General features: G+C 30.6%; 2 protein-coding genes and 1 long non-coding RNA gene across 6 annotated transcripts in view; 2 read left to right on the forward strand and 1 right to left on the reverse strand.

The window, feature by feature from the left end:
* Positions 1-223: 223 nt before the first annotated feature.
* LOC106762705 (mitogen-activated protein kinase kinase kinase 5) lies at positions 224-5,517 on the reverse strand. Of its 4 annotated transcripts, XM_022780990.1 has the most exons (13): positions 5,014-5,516; positions 4,787-4,920; positions 4,201-4,349; positions 3,827-4,119; positions 3,491-3,608; positions 3,346-3,408; positions 3,098-3,261; positions 2,576-2,651; positions 2,315-2,374; positions 2,102-2,227; positions 1,296-1,514; positions 843-949; positions 224-728 (listed from the first exon to the last, which is right to left on the reverse strand). In XM_022780990.1, the coding sequence occupies exons 1-13, from the start codon at positions 5,307-5,309 to the stop codon at positions 557-559; spliced, it is 1,977 nt and encodes a 658-aa protein (XP_022636711.1). In that variant the 5' UTR covers positions 5,310-5,516; the 3' UTR covers positions 224-556. The 4 variants fall into 4 exon arrangements, with proteins under 4 accessions (XP_022636711.1, XP_022636710.1, XP_022636709.1 ...); XM_022780989.1 differs by having other exon boundaries at positions 3,827-4,349; positions 4,787-4,917; positions 5,014-5,517; XM_022780988.1 differs by having other exon boundaries at positions 3,827-4,349; positions 5,014-5,515.
* An 8,056-nt stretch (positions 5,518-13,573) lies between these two features.
* Positions 13,574-14,320, forward strand: LOC106761069. Its single transcript, XR_001375666.2, has 2 exons — positions 13,574-13,687; positions 13,801-14,320. It is a non-coding gene; the product is annotated as an uncharacterized LOC106761069 (long non-coding RNA).
* A 2,997-nt stretch (positions 14,321-17,317) lies between these two features.
* LOC106761691 (protein NRT1/ PTR FAMILY 4.5) overlaps positions 17,318-18,541 on the forward strand; it is a 3,465-nt gene continuing 2,241 nt past the window's right edge. The window contains exons 1-3 of the mRNA XM_014645261.2: positions 17,318-17,493; positions 17,629-17,698; positions 17,855-18,072. Coding sequence (XP_014500747.2) covers positions 17,428-17,493; positions 17,629-17,698; positions 17,855-18,072 — 354 coding nt within the window. The 5' untranslated portion in view covers positions 17,318-17,427. The remainder of the gene's footprint in view (positions 17,494-17,628; positions 17,699-17,854; positions 18,073-18,541) is intronic.

Raw genomic sequence — 18,541 nt, forward strand, 5'->3', positions numbered from 1 at the left:
TTATTAACAGATGTAAGTGTAATATTTTAAATTAAACAGAGTGCATTTGTAATGTAAAACTATGTTACAAATAATTTTTTTTAAATAAAAGAAAGATTTGTGTACAAATTTGAGAAAATTAGCGTCTAACATAGAGCACTTTTAATAATAAAACAGTACTCACATGCACAAGCAATGATAAAAATGTCTGGGAAGTATTTAAAGCGAATTGTACTCTTAAATGTAAAACCAAAAAAAAGAGTTATTCCGGAAATATTATTAATAAATTGAATTTACATATGAATTTCACGCGTGGGAATTGGTTCAACTAACCTAATCTAGTCATTATATACATAATAGCAACTTCCAAGGAATGTGAACTTCCTTTTGCTTTTACCAAACCAGCTTGATATGTTTTTCAAAATCACCGAGGACCCCTAGCTTCTAATTATATATATATATATATATATATATATATATATATATATATATATATATATATATATATATATATATATATATATATATATGATAGTTGTCCTTCTAACTTTCAACCAAATCTTAGCTGTGACAGGCTTCAAATGTGCCTGATGATTCTCATAACGGTGGTGAGGGGTATGTTGCTGGAATTGGCCATGTAATTGAGGGCACTAGATTGAGGACTGTTTATTTCTGTCATCGAGCAGGGAGAGCTACGAGAAGAAGTGACATGATCAGATTCCTCGCTGTCATATTTTTTCGAAGTGTCACTGTCAAATACAAAAACAACAGAGAATTATGCGAATAAGGTATCCGGGAGCATATTACCAAATTTAACATTTATCATACTGTCAAATACCGAGAGCACATTACCGAAAACATACCCTATTAAATTTTGAATTTTATGCAAAAACCGTGCGCCAATGGAGGCTGGCACTCCCCGGTTATTACTTCTTGAACTGTTAGCAGGGCTATGTCTACTTGAATCATCCTGCAGAGGAAAAATGGTAGGGCAACTAATAAGCAAAACCATGTCTTACATCGGAAAAGTTATTATATGATAGGAGACTGTAATGATTCTAATCTGGGTAAATCTCTTTATAACTGTTTTGTTTTATTAACTTTATTTTCGTTAATTGAAAAATCCAACTGCATCTTATGCAAAGATTGGGTAGAACCACTGTGATTCTAGATCATACCAAAATCTATTCTACCATATCGGCAGCTCAACCCCTAGAAACTCAAACAAGTAGTTGGTTTATAATTCATAATGATCGGTCTCCTTGGACCTTGACATTGGTAGATTATTAAGGAGTTCGGATATAATTAGCACTTACTCCAGATCCAGGGTCTCCTCTGGGACAGCTTTGCCCTTGTGAATGAAGAGCATCTTGATCGTGCAAATTTTGTACAAAGGCATGAGTAAGAAGCAGTGCTGCCGATGGTCGATCTGCCGGGTTCCTTCTGAAGCACTGCTGAAGGAAATCCTGTCCATCTGATGACAAATTCTCCGGTATTTTTGGGGATTTGTGCAGTACCTTGAACATGGCTTGCGGCTAGTGGACAGAAAATAACCAGGTCACTAAATTATCATGGTAACCAAACACAAGTATACCAATGCCTTGAATAGGAATATCAAGGATGCCAGGATATTCAAATGCTTTGCTTAGCCATAAATTAACACTTAAAACAACAGAAACGGTACATGGTTCAATTTAAAAGGGTACTTAGGAATCAGGTTTTCCTGGACTAGGAAAGCTATAGGTGATTTTGGCATGCCTAAAATATCTCTCGAAGAGATAGACAATGTTTCATATGCCTAAAATTTTCACATAAGCGTATCATGAATTTTCCCTCCTCCATGGAAATATTTTAATGAGAAATGTTATTAAAATAGTTGGTGTGAATGTTAGTTTCCAGAGAATGTATTTTCAAAATATCATTTTAAACTTGGGATTTTAAGATTCCGAAAATCTAAAAAGAACTCCCCTGCAAAAAGGACAAAAAAAATCCAAGCAGAATGTAGTGCATAGCATTAGTATTTCTTTTGAATAAGGGGTATACAGGGATTATTGATCTTCGTAAATTAAACAACAAATTAACATGTGCTATCCTCTAAAATGAGTTCATATAAGGTGCTAACCCCTTCGTATTCCCTCCAAGGAGGTTTTCCTGTCAGCATTTCGATGATAGTGCACCCTAAGCTCCATATATCAATGGCCATGGCAACGTCAGGACTGGATTCTTTCTTTATGGCAGCCTTCATGAGCTTTATCAACAAATTACAAAAAAAAAGTGGCATGTCATTACTCATTACCCATCTAAATCTCCATATATAATATAAGTAATAAATTACCTCGGGAGCCATCCAGTAGGGACTACCCTTCAATGAAAGTTCATACGATTTCTCTGTCAGCTGAAAGGAGCAGATTGTTCAAATTACTAGACCAGCAGAAAAGGAAACTAATAAAACAAAATAAGTATTACTGCCATCAAAAATAACTGATAAACTCATTGTGTCACGTTAACTCTTGTAAATGAGAAAATAATCAGATGATACACACGAATAGCCTATACCTAAATAAAAGTAACAGAAGATCAGAATTTCAAAACTCACAATTTTTGAAACCCCGAAATCCGCAAGTTTAACCATGCCCGTTGCATCGACCAACAAGTTTGCACCTTTGATATCCCTACAGAATCATGAACAGCAATAGCAACCAGGATGTTTAGCTAAATAAACAGAAACCGAGGGTGGGCATAGCTGGAAGAGCTTATCTAAACTTATGAAAGACCCGCATAAGTACTTTTTATCTTACTTTAATTAGTTTCTTGGGGTTAATTTATTAAATTTTTTGCTTATTCCAGTAAGTTTCATCACTATATGGTATATGACCTCATGTGAGAAAAGCTTATTAAATAAGTACTTAATTAAGTTGATCATCGGTATAAACACCAAAAATAAAATAAAAAATAAAAAACATTTACCATATCAAGAACAAATTCCATAAGAACTTTTTATTGTTTGAGATACGATTTTAGCTGGAATCAACTAGTTCATCAGATGTTGTTGGTATATAGTACATAGAGATACAACATTTAGAGAAAGGTAAAATAGTTCGTCACCAAAAGTTGTTACCTGTGAATAGTCTTGGTACTATGCAAGTATGCCAATCCAGAGAGAATATGTCTTGTGAAGTTGCGAACTACAGATTCTGTCATAGCTCCACAATGGTCATGCATAAACTTATCAAGCGATCCAGGATGAACATACTCCATATATATGTACAGTCGATCGCCATCCTGAAAACCAAGATATTTCACAAATTTCATGTTATTGGCAGCAACAAAGTTAAAAAGTTAAAACAAGAGGCAATAGTAACTCACTAATTCACTTCCATAGTACTGCACAATGTTGGGATGGTGTAATTGACGGAGAATTCTAATTTCCTGAAACATGAGACCATTCAGAACACCAGGCTCAACACCAGCCTATTTGAAAATTTATAATTAAAACACGTTGGGGTAGAACCTGTTCAAGTTGCTTTATGCAGTCAGCAGATTTAGGATCATCGGGGAACATTTCCACCTCCTTCATTGCACACGAGGCTCCAGTCTCTCTGTGACGCAAAAGGAATGCACGTGAGTATCTACGGAAAGGTAAAGTGTCAACCAGGTAACAGCAAGGTTTAAAATACAGTCCACAGTCATACAAAAATGGAGGCATTGGGGGTTTCTGTGACCGCAGTTGCAGCCTCTTTCATTGCATTTATCAGCAATTTCCCATAACAGATGAAACCATGATTGTAACCTGACGACAATTTAAAACCTCCCATGAAGGCAACGAAAGTAAAGATGAAGGACATACAAGTTGGTTGCGTGATAAACAGATCCATATGATCCCCGCCCAATAAGTTTTCCTTTCTGCCATTGACCTTTCATTGAAGGCGAATTATCTACAGTGAGGTGCACGATACTTGGTTGATGCTGGGGAGGTGACTGTGCTGGTGGTGGTGACGCTCTAGGAGGAAGGGGCAGTGGATGTGCATCAACATGACTATTTTCAGGCAACACTCTTGAGCTATGTTTATGAAGCTGACTCTGACATCCCTCTGGATTGAGGAGGCTCCCTGGGCTGCGCAGAGGAGTCCGGTCTGGACTCTGAGCAGTTTTAACCGGTGACACTCTCAAAATGTCATTAAAATCATGATGAAAAATGATGGAAGGATCATAGAAATCTACATTGCTGGATCTACGTGGACTAGTAACAGGGCTGGAGAATATGCTGTTGGGGGCACTCTTGGCCGAAAAATGCAATCTCAAGTCAGAAACATTTTCAGAGTCATTATCTTGAGAGCGTTCTGTGTGATCTTTACATGAACTGGAATTGCCTGCCACGACAACAACAAAAAACGAGAAGTGTAAAAACTAAAACATCTACATTTAATACTTAATCCCGGGTGACATTTAGAACCACCGTGTGTACACAGCCCTGATTAATCTTTACATAACACAAAACCAAAAACACGGACATATGTTGCTCCTCGATCATACATGAGAAGGTTGCTGGCTTCATATTCTTTAGCACATTCTCTATAATTAAAATTTAAAATTTATTAAAAATATATGAGACACAACGTTGAACAATTATTTATAAACTTAAGTCGATAATAGAAATATATATATAAAAAGTGTATTAAAAGATTAAATTATTATATAGTTCAAGATCAAATAGGAATTCCAACTATATAGTAAGTCAATAAGTTTCACCAGAGAGTGAATTCCTAGCAATTAATTTCGTCTTATCCATGAAGAATGAAGAATTCACCTGCCAACACTCTTGCAGGTGGAATGTTCACTCTTAAATCGTGTTTGGCATTTGAAGCTACTGGATCAAAAAAAGGTCTACCCAAATTGCTGGTAGACCTTATACTTCTCACCGCATCATGATCCACCGACCTTCTGAAACGAAAAAAAAAAAAAATCAATCGCAAACGATTCAGAATCCAAAATAACACGATTGACCCAGTAGTAGGAACAGCAGCGATGGTTTACCTGCGAAAAGCGAAGCCAGGGTGTTCGAAAGGGGGCGATCCGAGTTGATGATGATCGTATCGACGAGTCAACGGGGAGTCGGGACGCGGAAGCGGTTGCGGAACCGCAGAGGAAGACCAATGGTCAGAAGACGAACCGGACTTGAAAGAGGGAAGAGGAGAAGCGGGTAGAGAAGTGGTGGAATGCAGAGCAGCGTCTTTGTCACTGAGGTATCGGAGCCTCCCCTGTCGAGTGAGCCTACGTTGTTTAATCGTAGGTTGGGGAGAAGAAGGCTTGCTACAGTTGGCGTTGCTCATTGTTTGAGAAGAAAAAGAAGAAGAAGAAGGAAGTCGTCATGTGAGAGTGGTGCTTTTGCGTTTAGCGTTTGGTGTGCAAAAAAGCAAAGCGAGAAGAAGCGCCCGTGGAAGGAAACACCTACGCTGCTTCTTTGCTTGCCCTATTTTCCAATTCAAATTGGCTCTTCAGTTGAATGGTGAATATTTTGGTCAACACTTCTGACTTTAGATTAAATTAATAGTTTTGTCTGTAAAACAAAATAAAGGAAATTGAAGAGAGCAACGCGAGTGAGTCGTGTCTTGCCTCTTGACTTCACCACACCTTTCAAAACCTATCTCCATTCGAACCCTTGCTTCACGTTTTCCGTAAATGTTTTTTCTTTCATTACATATTATCACATGCATTTTTTTTTGTTAGGTTTAATAGGTTCGAAGGTTCCTGTTTGGAGGTTTGTTTTAATTAGATTTTCTAATTTTTTAAGTGATCAATTAGGTCTCTAATTTTGTCAATTTGAATCAATAAAAGTTTTTATAATCCACCTATGCACTTGAAACGGTGCCACCTAGAAACGTCAGCGTGCCACATGTTCACAAACTTCACGGCCTTAACTGCATTTAACGGAAAGACTTTTATTAATTCAAATTGACAATATTAGGAACCTAATTGATCACTTTCAAAATTGGAAGATCCAATTAAAACAAACTCTCAAATATAGGGACCTCCGAACCTATTAAACCTTTCTTTTATTTAGCTCTCTGAGTGTTTTAGTTTATACTTTTTTTTTTATTATTATTCTCGTGATTTCATTGTATTTATCTTTTCATCCTCTAATGGTCACAAACATAAATTCAAATGAGCATATCTTTTATGAAACGTATTTGACAATACTTTTCAACTTGTTGAAAGTTTTAGTTTGTTAAAATTTAACTTATATTTTCTCCTTTTTTTTTGCCTTTTAGTCTTATAATTTTATTTTAGTTTCTTAAACTATTTTTATTATATTCAAGCTAACGAAAAACAGGGGGCAATAAAAGCACGTTTTTGCATTTTTATTAGGTTTAATTGTTTTTTATGTATTGAAATATATTAGGCAAAATATATTGCTCTTGTATAAGTTGCTAAAGAACTATGGTAGAAGTTGCTAAAGAATCATCCTAGGAGTAGAATTTCCAACAAGAGTTCGAATTATTATAAGAAAAAATATATTTTATATTGTGGTAATTAAATTGCAATCTATATAAACAAGAATTCAATCTTTCGTTTAAAATCAAAGTATGTTAAAGTCTGGTATCATTGGATATAGATGTATTAGAGACGAAATAATTATCATTATAAAAATTCATATTAAAAAAAATAATTCATTATGATCTTACTGAAAAACTTATAATCAATAAGTAAAAATTAATTTGATTTATTATTATTCCGATTGATTGGAGAAAAATATTTGTCAAAATGATCACCAATTTATTGCCTCTACACTAACTTAATTAAGAAAAAAAAATTGTTTTTCTTCATGCAACTTAAAAAAACCATTTGTGTCAAGGTCGCTAGAGGAAGATAAACAAAAGCTTTCACTGTGTGTCTTGTGAAAACTTACATGAAAGCTAGATTGGATAAGAGGTTTTATACCACATCTAATATTACTAATGGAGTTTTTTTGAGTTGTTATCTACTTTGTTGACGAAAAAACATTATTAGTGAAATTTTTCTCTAAACTAACATCACAACAAAAAAAATGTTAAATGACCAATGAAATTTCACCAACTAAAGAAATTCATTGCTAAAATCAAATTTATTGAAGATATTTTATTACAATTACACCAACAAAAAACATGAAATCTATTATTGATGGTAAAATTCCTTGCTAATACCTGTATGTAAATAAAAAAATTTATTACTAAATGAATATCAATAATGCCTTTGTGCATAAAATGTATTAATAATTTAGAATGTTTATTATAAAAAATACATTTATCAACAAACTTCATGGTTAAAATAGGTGTTAGTTTCCACTTTAGACTTTAGTTGTTCTATGATAAAATGAGTAATACAATTTGTAAGGAACACAAGTGGCAAAAACATTCAAATCACATTTTAGTGTTTTTTTTTTTCAAAATTATCCTTTTATTTTTAATAAATGTTAAAAAAAAAATATAACTCACTATGTTATATGAATGTTTTTTTAAGGATATGTGTCAAAGTAAATATTTTTTTTTAAATTCACTTTTTAAAATTTATAGATAAATTCATCAGTTATATATTTTTAAATTTATTGATAATTTAATTTATTTAAAATTTATTCATAAATTCATCGATAATTTATTAAAATATGTTTGTAATGCATTTTTTTAATGCATCAATTTTTTAATTTTTCAAAATTTATTAATAATAAAAAATTAAATATGTCATAAATTCAGTTTTTTCTAATGTCTTTCAAAAAATCTGTAAGTAAAATGAGTGTCAAAATCCCTAATAAAATTTGATGAAATATTTTTTATAAATAATTGAAGACAAGTGAGAAAAAGAAAGAAGGTAAAAAGAGGAGGAGGTGAAGACAATAATGCTAAAGACAATAATGACAATGACAACAATAATAATGATAATGGAAGAAAATGAGCTCTAATAATAAAATAAAAAAGAAAGATAAAAAAAAAACTAAAACACAATATTTACTAATGACTAATATTCATTGGTAATTACTAACATATATTTATCAAAGAATATAGTTGTTGGTAACTATTAACCATTTTTTAATTCATATGTAAAATTTACAAATGAACCTAAATGTAAATTTAAGTTCCAAGTTAGATAAATATAAGAAAATTAATTACCTATGAAAGAAAAAAAAAACTCATAAATTTAATTTAATGTTTCAAAGTTTTTGGTTAGAAGTTAGTATACATCATTTAAATATTGAATTCAAGTTATAATGATATTTATATTTCTAATGAACTATTTTTTAAATGTGCATTCATTTATACATAAATTTTGATCCATAATATATATATATATATATATATATATATATATATTATAAGTTCGTCATTTTAAAATTTACTATATTATCCATCTTAAAGAATTATCTATATAATGATTTTTCATGGTTATTTTAAGAATTACGATTTATGGTTAAATTAAGTTTATTTCTGGTCATTTTATTTCGTTGTTCTTTAATGAATGTTTGGCAGCATTATTGTGGTGGAAAACTATATTAAGAATTTGGACAATACAAGTTTAACATTTTACCTGCTAAAATAGAAAAACATTCACAAAAACTATTATAATAATCATGTATGTCCATATATAAATTGGGTGTTTTTCTAGATAAAACATAATAGATTTCAAATATATTATATTTTATTTATTATTTTCGGTACTATAACTCTAAAAGAAGGGTATTATAAAATAATCACACGCAAAATATAGTTATTTCTAAAACAATCATATTAAACCACTATTTAACAAGAAAATGATGAATATCTCATTCTAAAAGAATACAATACGAATGTGAGCGAATGTGACTCAGACAAGTCTAAAATAAAATCTTAAACAAGTAAATTTATATCGTTGAAGTTTTAAGAATGTAAACTCTAATAGATCCTTAAAAAACATGACCCAATAAATATCTAGAAAAAAATAAATTTTGGGTAGTTTTCTTCTTTAAGATCCCAATAGGTATTACTTGCAACAAGGTAAAAATAGAAAAACAAAAACATACTTTATTTCATTTTCTTATGTAACATAGTGTGGTAGAGTTCAAGAGTAATACACTTAATACACCTTAAGTTATCTACCTTTATATACCTCGATACTCTTAAGCATTCTATGACAAAAACAACCATTTTTTGCTACCAAGTTATGAAAAATGTGAGGATAACTTTTCATGGTTGATACACATAATATTAAGAATAATGTTATGATAATACATATTAACATTCATTTGAGAAGTAATATAATCATATAAAAATAAATATTTGTATTTATAAAATAAAAAAGAAAAATAATAATTAAAAATAATATAAAAAAATGTAAAAAATATTATCTATGTGAAAATATTGTTATTCAAATATTAAAAAACATATCAAATTTGAATGTAAAACAAAAATAAAAGTACGCTGATGATACGACGATCAATATAAACAAACCATCACACAACATATTTGAAAAAGTTGTTTAATTCCATGAACAAATATCAATTAAAATTAAGTATAGAAAAATGTGTCATAGAGTTAAAAACATCTTTTTTTTACAGTTTATGATGACAAAAAGGAATATTGAGGCTAATCCCAACAATCACCAACAAATATAAGAGAGATTCAATTATTATCCAGTTAAATTAACTTTTTTAAATTTTTTCTTATGAAAATCCCAAATAAAAATATAGTTAATTAACTTAAAAAATTACATTATAAAATATTCAATTAGATTTTTTTACCATTAGCTATTCAAGCATAGAGTTATCTATATATATATGTAAAATCCCTTAAATTAGTTTTAAGATAATGATACTACAACATTTTTTTTATAATATTTTAACATCTAAGTGATTTATATTGGTATATATGATTATTAATAATGATTATGAAGTAATGATATTAAAATGTTATAAAAAAATGTTGTCAAAAATTTGATTATCTTAGTTTTAGTTGGTGGATTCTGTTAACTCCGTTAACAAAATATGTTGTATCATGTATATATCAATAGTCAGTGTTTAAATTAGTCTATTCATAGATGAATATTAAATTATAAAAACAGAAAAAGATCTAATATTTTAGGAATAATTAAAATACGGTTTTTTTAATGATATAAAAACCCGTCAATCCATCTCCATGGGTTCGGTTTTTCACATTATTGAATGTTGTGAGGGATGACTTGAATAGTTCAACACCACAGTCTTCTAGGTGCATAAGACTTGTTCCAAACCACCAACATCGGCTCAGACATTCTTTCCAGAACATAGGCTCTTTTTTTTTTTATCTTTTTTTTATATGTTTTTATTATTAATTATTATGTGAATTTTATTAAGTATAGGCTTAGATTTATTAATAGACTTCAAAAAAATCATTTAATAAAAAAGGGAAGTGAATGACTTATTTGAAGAAAACAGATTTATTGAATAACTTCTCTCTAATAAATAATAAATATTAGTTTTGTTTTTCTTAAAAAATAGTTAATATCATGCTATCTTAAACTTCGTTCATATTTTATTGCCCAATTTCATTTCATATTTAGTATTTAATAGATTAATATATATATATATATATATATATATATATATATATATATTAAATTATATGATTTTTATTAGAATTACAAATAAAAAAATCTTTACAAGTGGAACACATATAGAAATAAGAGTATAAAATTTAAATAAAAACATACAAAACGTAAAATGATTTAACACTTCAAAATTTAATCCATAAATAACATTTTATGGTCCTTTTAGACAAAATTACAAACTTTTATAATAGACAGCTATCATAACTCCTATATACTCAAACAATTTATTTGAATGAAAACATTTAAACTAACACTTCACTTGCTAATTTTCTATTTTTTCTTTATTGATCACATTAATGTAAGACTTTAGTGAATAGCTACTTAAAAATTAATACACTCTTTCTTCACCAAAATTATCAGATGGAGAGATTCCACATGTTTTAATTCAAACATTTGTCATGCTACTAACAAAAATTTAATTCAAACTTTTTTTTAGTTCAAGTGACCAAAATAAAGTATACTAATATACTAACAATATCAGAAAACAAATATTAAGAAAATTACTTATCCACTCCATTTAAAATTTTCACACATGTTTATTTCATTAATTTTCCTATCATCTTATATCCAACCACTATTCCTTTCACTAAAATGTTTTTATTATTTTTATGGTTTAATCATTTGTCAGGGTTTTTTTTTTTTTTTAATAAAAACCTTAAATAGATATATTAGTTTTTTATTTTCAATTAGATCATAATTTTTACAAAATTACTCTAATTAAACTCATACCGTTAAATCTGACAAACGACGTTAGAATCACATTGACGTTGCATGTTAGGTTTTTAAATAACATCACATGTTTATATTGATTTTTTAAATGATGCAACCACTTATTTTTGTGTGTTTATGTGATTTACAGTAGTTTGCGTGAGAATGGTTGGTTTCCATGAAAATTCAGTTCACATATTAGAAAATATTATCTATCTCGTTATCCATCATATACACATCTAAAAAATATTTGCGAATTTTTTAAAATTCAGTGGATATTTTTGGATATTCATAAATATTTTAAAAAAATATTATTAGTAAATTTTTAAAATAAAATTACAAAAAATATAAATTAAATTTTAATTTTAATTAAATTTAATCCAATGCATAAATACACTATAATACAAATATTTTGTCATCAGTAATTAAAAATATGTATATATTTTCACTATCACCATTTCCATACCAGTCTTTCTTTTAAATAAGACAACCATATTTAATTGGTCGTTTGCTTCTTTGGTACACAATTCTTCGTCTCCTTCCTCATCTCCTGACTCAATTACTTGATTGTTTGGCAGATTCGATATTCATTCTCACATTTTCAAAGTAATTTCTTCTTGTGTTCTGCTTTCTTTTAATCATGTATTACATAAGAGATGTAAACCTCAACAGCCTTATTAATACATATATAAATGTATCCACCACTCAACAAAAACAAAAATTAAACAATACATGTATAAATGTATCCACCGCTAACAAAAACAAAAAAATTTCTTAACAAAGATAAAAATAATAAAAAATATTTAAAGAATTTTTACTTTAAAGAACATGCACTCGTCCATTTTTCATCCCCACCCATCTTCCTATACCCTCTTTTCAAACTTCTTCTTGTAATAATCTATGTGAGTTTGTGAGTTTCTCCTTGATACCAAAAAGCTTTTGGTTGATGAGAATGGGTCACTCCTCAACTTTGGTCAAGTTTTATATCTAAAAATGTTTAATGACCCAATTAGAAATAGATTTAATAGATTTGTAGGTCTTCATATTTGCATGTTAGTTTTAATTAAATCTTCGTATTTTGAAAGTTTTCAATCGAATCCCAATTTTAATAAAATTGAATCAATCGGGACTTTTGCCATTAGTTTTAGTAAACGGCTTTAAATTTAGTTAATGGTAACATGTTGAAGAACCAGTAATTATGACGTGTCACCTTAAAATTGCATCAGGTGTAATTTCCATCTTGATGTCACGGGACTTCCATGACTCCGGCAACGTCTCCTACCACTACGCTTTGGCCACTACACACTAAGAACAATTGCAAGAAAAAGACTCATTAACAAATTGTGAAGAGCGAAACCAAACTCAACCTTCTGATCCGCAGAGGTTGTCCCTTGCGTAGGCCATCGAGGGCGAAATTGACCTCGTCGACGTGCTCCGTCATCTCACCAAACTCCTGCGCCTCCATGAGCGTGGACGTCGCCGGAATCCCCTCAGCCCCCTCCGAGCGCTTTTTCGCCCCGCGCCGCGCCCTCTTGGACCTCCTCTCTGCGCACAAATCGTCGATCTCCGAATCGAAGAGGGGCCAATGGTGCGAGGAGGAGTCCTGCGAAGAGAAGGCGTAGAGAGGGTCGCCGGTCTCTTGCGAGAAGGGCGCAGACACTCAATCTCAGATCTAACTCCATAACTTGTCCTCTCCCTTCTTATCTTACCTGACTTCTCTGTTTGGATCTAACCTCTCTGTTGTCGACCTCTCAGGACAAGATATTACAAGATTCTTAATTGAAGCGATCTGCCGATTGTGGTTCTTTAAAAGCCAAATGGGTACAATATTTGATCATAATTTAAGATTTCTTTCAGAAAATGATGATGGGCTACAAAAAATCTAAAAATTTAAGACTAGTTTGAGTTTTTGATTAATATAGCTATGGTAAATGAAGTGTATGATCATGAAGACAGTACCTTGGATTCCGAGAGTGGGAAGTTTAGTGCTGTTGAAACTGTAGGCTGATGTTTTTTGAGTGAAACCAGGATGTTGGACCAGCAAGTTCCAGTTGGAGTAGTTTTTGTTGTAATTGTAGTTAGAAATTGTAAGCTTTACTCTCCATTGGTTCATATAGTTGTTCTTGAAATGCCAATGGACTCGAACGGGGCACATGTGGTCGGTGCATTCAACAATTTCAATCGTGTTGTCCTCATTGGACCGTGACAATGAATCAGGCCTGGTTATATAAGCACACAAATGAATAGGGAGAGAGAATGAAAGTAACGGCATGCACAGAAACGTGAGCAATTGAAATACACCTTATGCAAGACGCAGTACTTTTATCTGCTTCTCTGCATCCGCAACTGCAATCTCGGCAAGATGTGACGATGGGGTTGTAAAATGATGAGAGGGAAACACCGCATACAGGTAATGTGTTTGCTAAGAAACTGGAGTATGCACATGTTGACTTCCAAGTTCCTGAAGTGCAAAATTTAAATGTGTGCTAAGGAACTAATCATTTACTGTCATCTAAATTGCAGATCTGATACCAATGAGGTTTGGGATAAGTGGCAAGTAGCATAGACCCTTTAAACATATGACAGAAGTTGGATTTTTGGCTATGTGATTGTTTATGGTCAAAGCTGACACATTTTTTCTCAATAAATTGGTAACAAGATTGCTTCTTAATCTCCTATTAAAAATATGATCACATTCTAATTTTTTCAGAAGTATGATTATGTTATGATGTGCTGTTATTATTGTATTATAGCTCACTAGTAGGCTTGGAACTTGGATTATTACTCCAGGCACCATCTCTTGATATCTTTCAGCTAAGCTGGGCTCCTTTTTCTTGTTGCCTCATATTAAATCGATAGAGAAAGTTGTGTCTAATTTGTCATCAAATTCTCAAATCAAACATTGACATGTGATGTGAATGCTTTTTCCAGCATTAACCAACCTCCTATACGGATGTTGTAGTGCGTTTTATTTTAAAATGTTCGCAAATCAAAGCTGATTTAAGACCTTGGACAATAATATAAGAAACTTGATATTAAGTTATATATGTGTCTGTGTTGTTATTATAATGTAACGTATTGTTTCTTTATATTGCAAATGCTGTCGAGAAAGCTTGAAACGTTGGTTATTACCTAGTAGTCCTGCCGTATCTTTTTTAACTTCTGATTCCTGTTTCTTGTTGCTTTATGTCAAATGCAAAGTTCATGATGCTCAATATCCCTATTTCATACTGGCATATTTATAAGGACTTTAAAATGGTCATACAACAAAAGAACTTTGATTCATTATATTCTTATTGTTCATCACATTTTAATGAAAAATTCTGATGGTTGTCAAATTTATCGGCACCATTCCTCTCTTCCTCTCCAATTTTACACATCTAACTGCCATCAATCTTGCTAACAATTCGCTTTCTGGCCAAATCCCTCTTTCTCTCCACATTTATATTAAGTGAAATATGTTGTAATCAATTTTATATTAAACTGAGAATGATAAGTAAGATAAATTAAAGTTAATTTAAATATAAAACAAAATTTAATTGAAATTATTATACAAATTTAATTTAAACTATATTAAAAATCCAATTTTATCTAATACATGGGACTTAATTGAATTCTAAAAAACAAACCCCATCATCGCTGAGTAATATATATACCTTTCTTCGGACATCAATTTGCTATTAAGATCACAGAATTGCACAAGATAAACTAAAGATTGCAAACAAAAATAACGCAGTAATGGCACAGTCTCCAAAACTCAGATTTTTTAAAATCCAATGGTATTAAGCGAAATGAGAGTCGATTGAGGAATGATGTAATGCGATAAAAACCAATTTTAACAAATATCTTTTTTGGGTTCTTCAAGTTGTTTTAATTTGGCAGCATCTGCATAAGCATAAGCATCTGCATATATACGAATCCCTTTGTAGAAATTACAAGAAGACAATGACATGAACATTCAAGACTCTTGCAAGTCTGCTCATTCATAATTTCCTTCATAACCTTCTTTATTTAAATTATTATTATTATCCATATTATAATTGTACGATACTCATAAATGAATCACCAACTTGTTGTTATGATTGCTATATATGATCACATCACAACTTTTTGTACTATATTCCATAAATTAATAGTATTTGTAACATAAGTTTAACTTACTTAATTTTGTGATTAAATATCTGAGCTCACATCAATATTTAGGACCCGTAAAATATAAACTTTCAACATTAACTTGTCTAATGTAACATTATATATATATAATAATCAATTTATGCAACATGAAGATGACAAAGAGTGTTCTTATTTGTATATTTTGTATTTTCACACCCTCAAGTCAGGTGAAAATTGAGTTTTTTCTAATATAGCAAATGGATTAACTTTTATATTTTTTTTCCTATGCAAGTTCTACGTAGAAAAAGCTTTTTTTTTTGAAGAAATATATCCAATTTGTAATCTCTCTTTGGCAACATATATATATATATATATATATATATATATATATATATATAAAGTTTTTCTTTACTAAAATAATGTTATATATTGTTATCACCATAAAAAAATGTATAATACTTTCGCAATCAATATAAAGAGTATTATTGATATTATATATACCATATTTAGTTAATTGATAATTAATGTAGAAATTTTTTCAATTTCAACATCAATTACATAACTAATATAATTTTTTATTAAAATAAACAACGTTAAAAAGTCTAAGCAAACGTTCATTATTTGAAAATTAAATAAAGACACGCTACCGATGTTCCTTAACTATCTTATTGATTAGTAAATTAAGTTTAATTAGTCACGAGTTAAAACTGTTTATCATAATTAGCTCTAAGTGTTAGTCACCTCCCAGCAAGAAAACAAAAAGGCTGGATTTGGAATATGTTGCGCTGTGATGCTGCTCATCCAATTGTCAACACATTTAATTCTATTGTCAAAATGAGATACCTTTTTTTTAGCCACCACAATCATCATACCACGTCCTTATATTATAAACTAATAATTACATCTCAATTTGTTCACATATATAAATTGAAATCTCCTAATATATATGGTTTGTTGACTTTTTTTATTTCATTTTTTTAACAAAGAGTATTCACGAAATTATATAGTTATAATTTTGTCACAACACCGCAACGTGATATGCTGCTATTTTGGTATAAACATTTCATCGTTTGAATATATATTTGAAGTATAATTGAAGTGTATTAAAATAATATATTAAATGTGCATCTTTATATATATTTATATGTATAATGACATTTTTTGTTGTCATTTTTAAGTTACAGACATTATTACTAAACCTTTGAAGTTTAAGGAATCATTTATATTTTGGATATTATGTATCTAAAAGTATGCATTTAGCTCTATCTGACATGTAATTTACAAAGGATGGTTACATAAACAGCATCAAACATCACAGGAGACAAAAACACAATCCAAACAGAAAGAGAACGTTAGGATATAAGAAACATTGTTTTGTCTGTTGCCCAAACCAAGGAATAACCTTCCCAATGTAGCATCAACCGCAAAACCAAATTATTACTCTATAACTCGTCTATATTTCATTAGGAAAATGATATTTTAACACCAAATTTTGACACTGTATATGTGTTAAAATGTAGTTGGATGATTTCAAATTAAAAAAAGCTGAGGTAAAGACATATTTGAAAGAGAAAAACCAAAGTTTCTTTTTTAATTTGAAACCGTCCAACCACATTTTGACACGTGTGCAGTGTCAAAATAATGTCAAAAAATTAGCGTTAAAGTTGGTGTTATACAAGAAGTCTACATAATCAACAATAAGTAAGAATAAACTTTACTTTATTAAACAATTTTGTAAGATTAACTTAAAATTGAAATTTATCTTTTACATGCATGAACAAAGTAGTTGAAAGATGTCAATCAATTCTACAAACTAACGTGGTATATTCGACCCTATCAACACTTATTAATTCGTTCTCTGATAAAAAAAAAGCGATTACGTCAACTAATAAGTTCAAAACAGCTACATTATGGGGGTTGGGGAGGAGAACAGGAACGTAGCTTACAAAATGTGACAAAAATTATTTTTCTAATGTCAAGTTGACATAGGATTTTTTAAAGCTTACTTCAACTGCAACATGGTTTTCATTTAAATTCATGGCGAATGAAGTACTAATTCCTAAAGAAGTGGCACATTCTGTTCCAAAGAAGGCACTCACAATGGTAATCAACTCTTTCCTTTTGAACAGATAAGGAAAAGTGATTCAGTTTCTCAAACATGTTTAAGATCAATCTCGTGCATTTTAGTGTCCTTTGAACTTGCTTTGGTTTATTGAATTTTGCTTTCATAACTCTCAGGGAATCTGCAGAAACATGTCAAGGCAACAAAGAAGGCTAGGAGGAAACAGAGCTGCACTTTTTGTATACGGTAACAGCTTCAACCCTTTAATTTTTTCTGCGTGTAAACCATTACATCATCTCGTCTAGAACTAAACTAATTTCTTGATTCATTTGAAGAGTTTGCATCTCATGAAAGATGTTCTTACCCAATACTCAAAGAACATGATTGTTTGTATGTATGCAGCTATGGAAGGGCTAGAGAGCATGGCTTTCGTTTCCAATGCTGTGAGCCTAGTAACTTACTTCTTTGGGTACATGAACTTCAGCATAACAAAATCTGCCACAACCCTGACCAATTTTTTGGGAACTGCCTTTTTACTGCCACTATTTGGTGGAATAATCAGCGATACCTATCTCTCTAGATTCAAGACTTGTGTTCTGTTTGCCTGCATGGAATTCCTGGTAAGTTTAACCAATTTCTCTCACAAGTGCATTGTTTTTCAGCATCACGACATGCGTTTTTGTTAGAACTATAATTTTGTGAATAAACATCTCTTACTGAAAACTTTAGTCAACCATTGTTGAATTATTGAAGCACTGGTTGTTTCTTGACTGGCATGACTGAACGCGTCTCTAACATCGTACCTTGTCTTTACTCGAAGAGAAATTGTATTATTACATTTGTTTTATACAACTTTTTTGAATGACAGAGTGACGGAAAGAAAAAGAAAAAGCATACTTATAAAACATGATAAGGACATGTTTGATTAAAATAAAAAGTATCACGACTTTTTCTCATCTAACTCTTTAATGGTCCATAATCCATCTAAACAAACATATCATGGAGAAAGAATAAAATAAAAGGTTCTCTCGACCTCCGTTATACATTCATAATATATATATATATATATATATATATATATATATATAT

The sequence above is a fragment of the Vigna radiata genome, chromosome 5 (assembly GCF_000741045.1).
Source record: "Vigna radiata var. radiata cultivar VC1973A chromosome 5, Vradiata_ver6, whole genome shotgun sequence".
Taxonomy (NCBI): domain Eukaryota; kingdom Viridiplantae; phylum Streptophyta; class Magnoliopsida; order Fabales; family Fabaceae; genus Vigna; species Vigna radiata.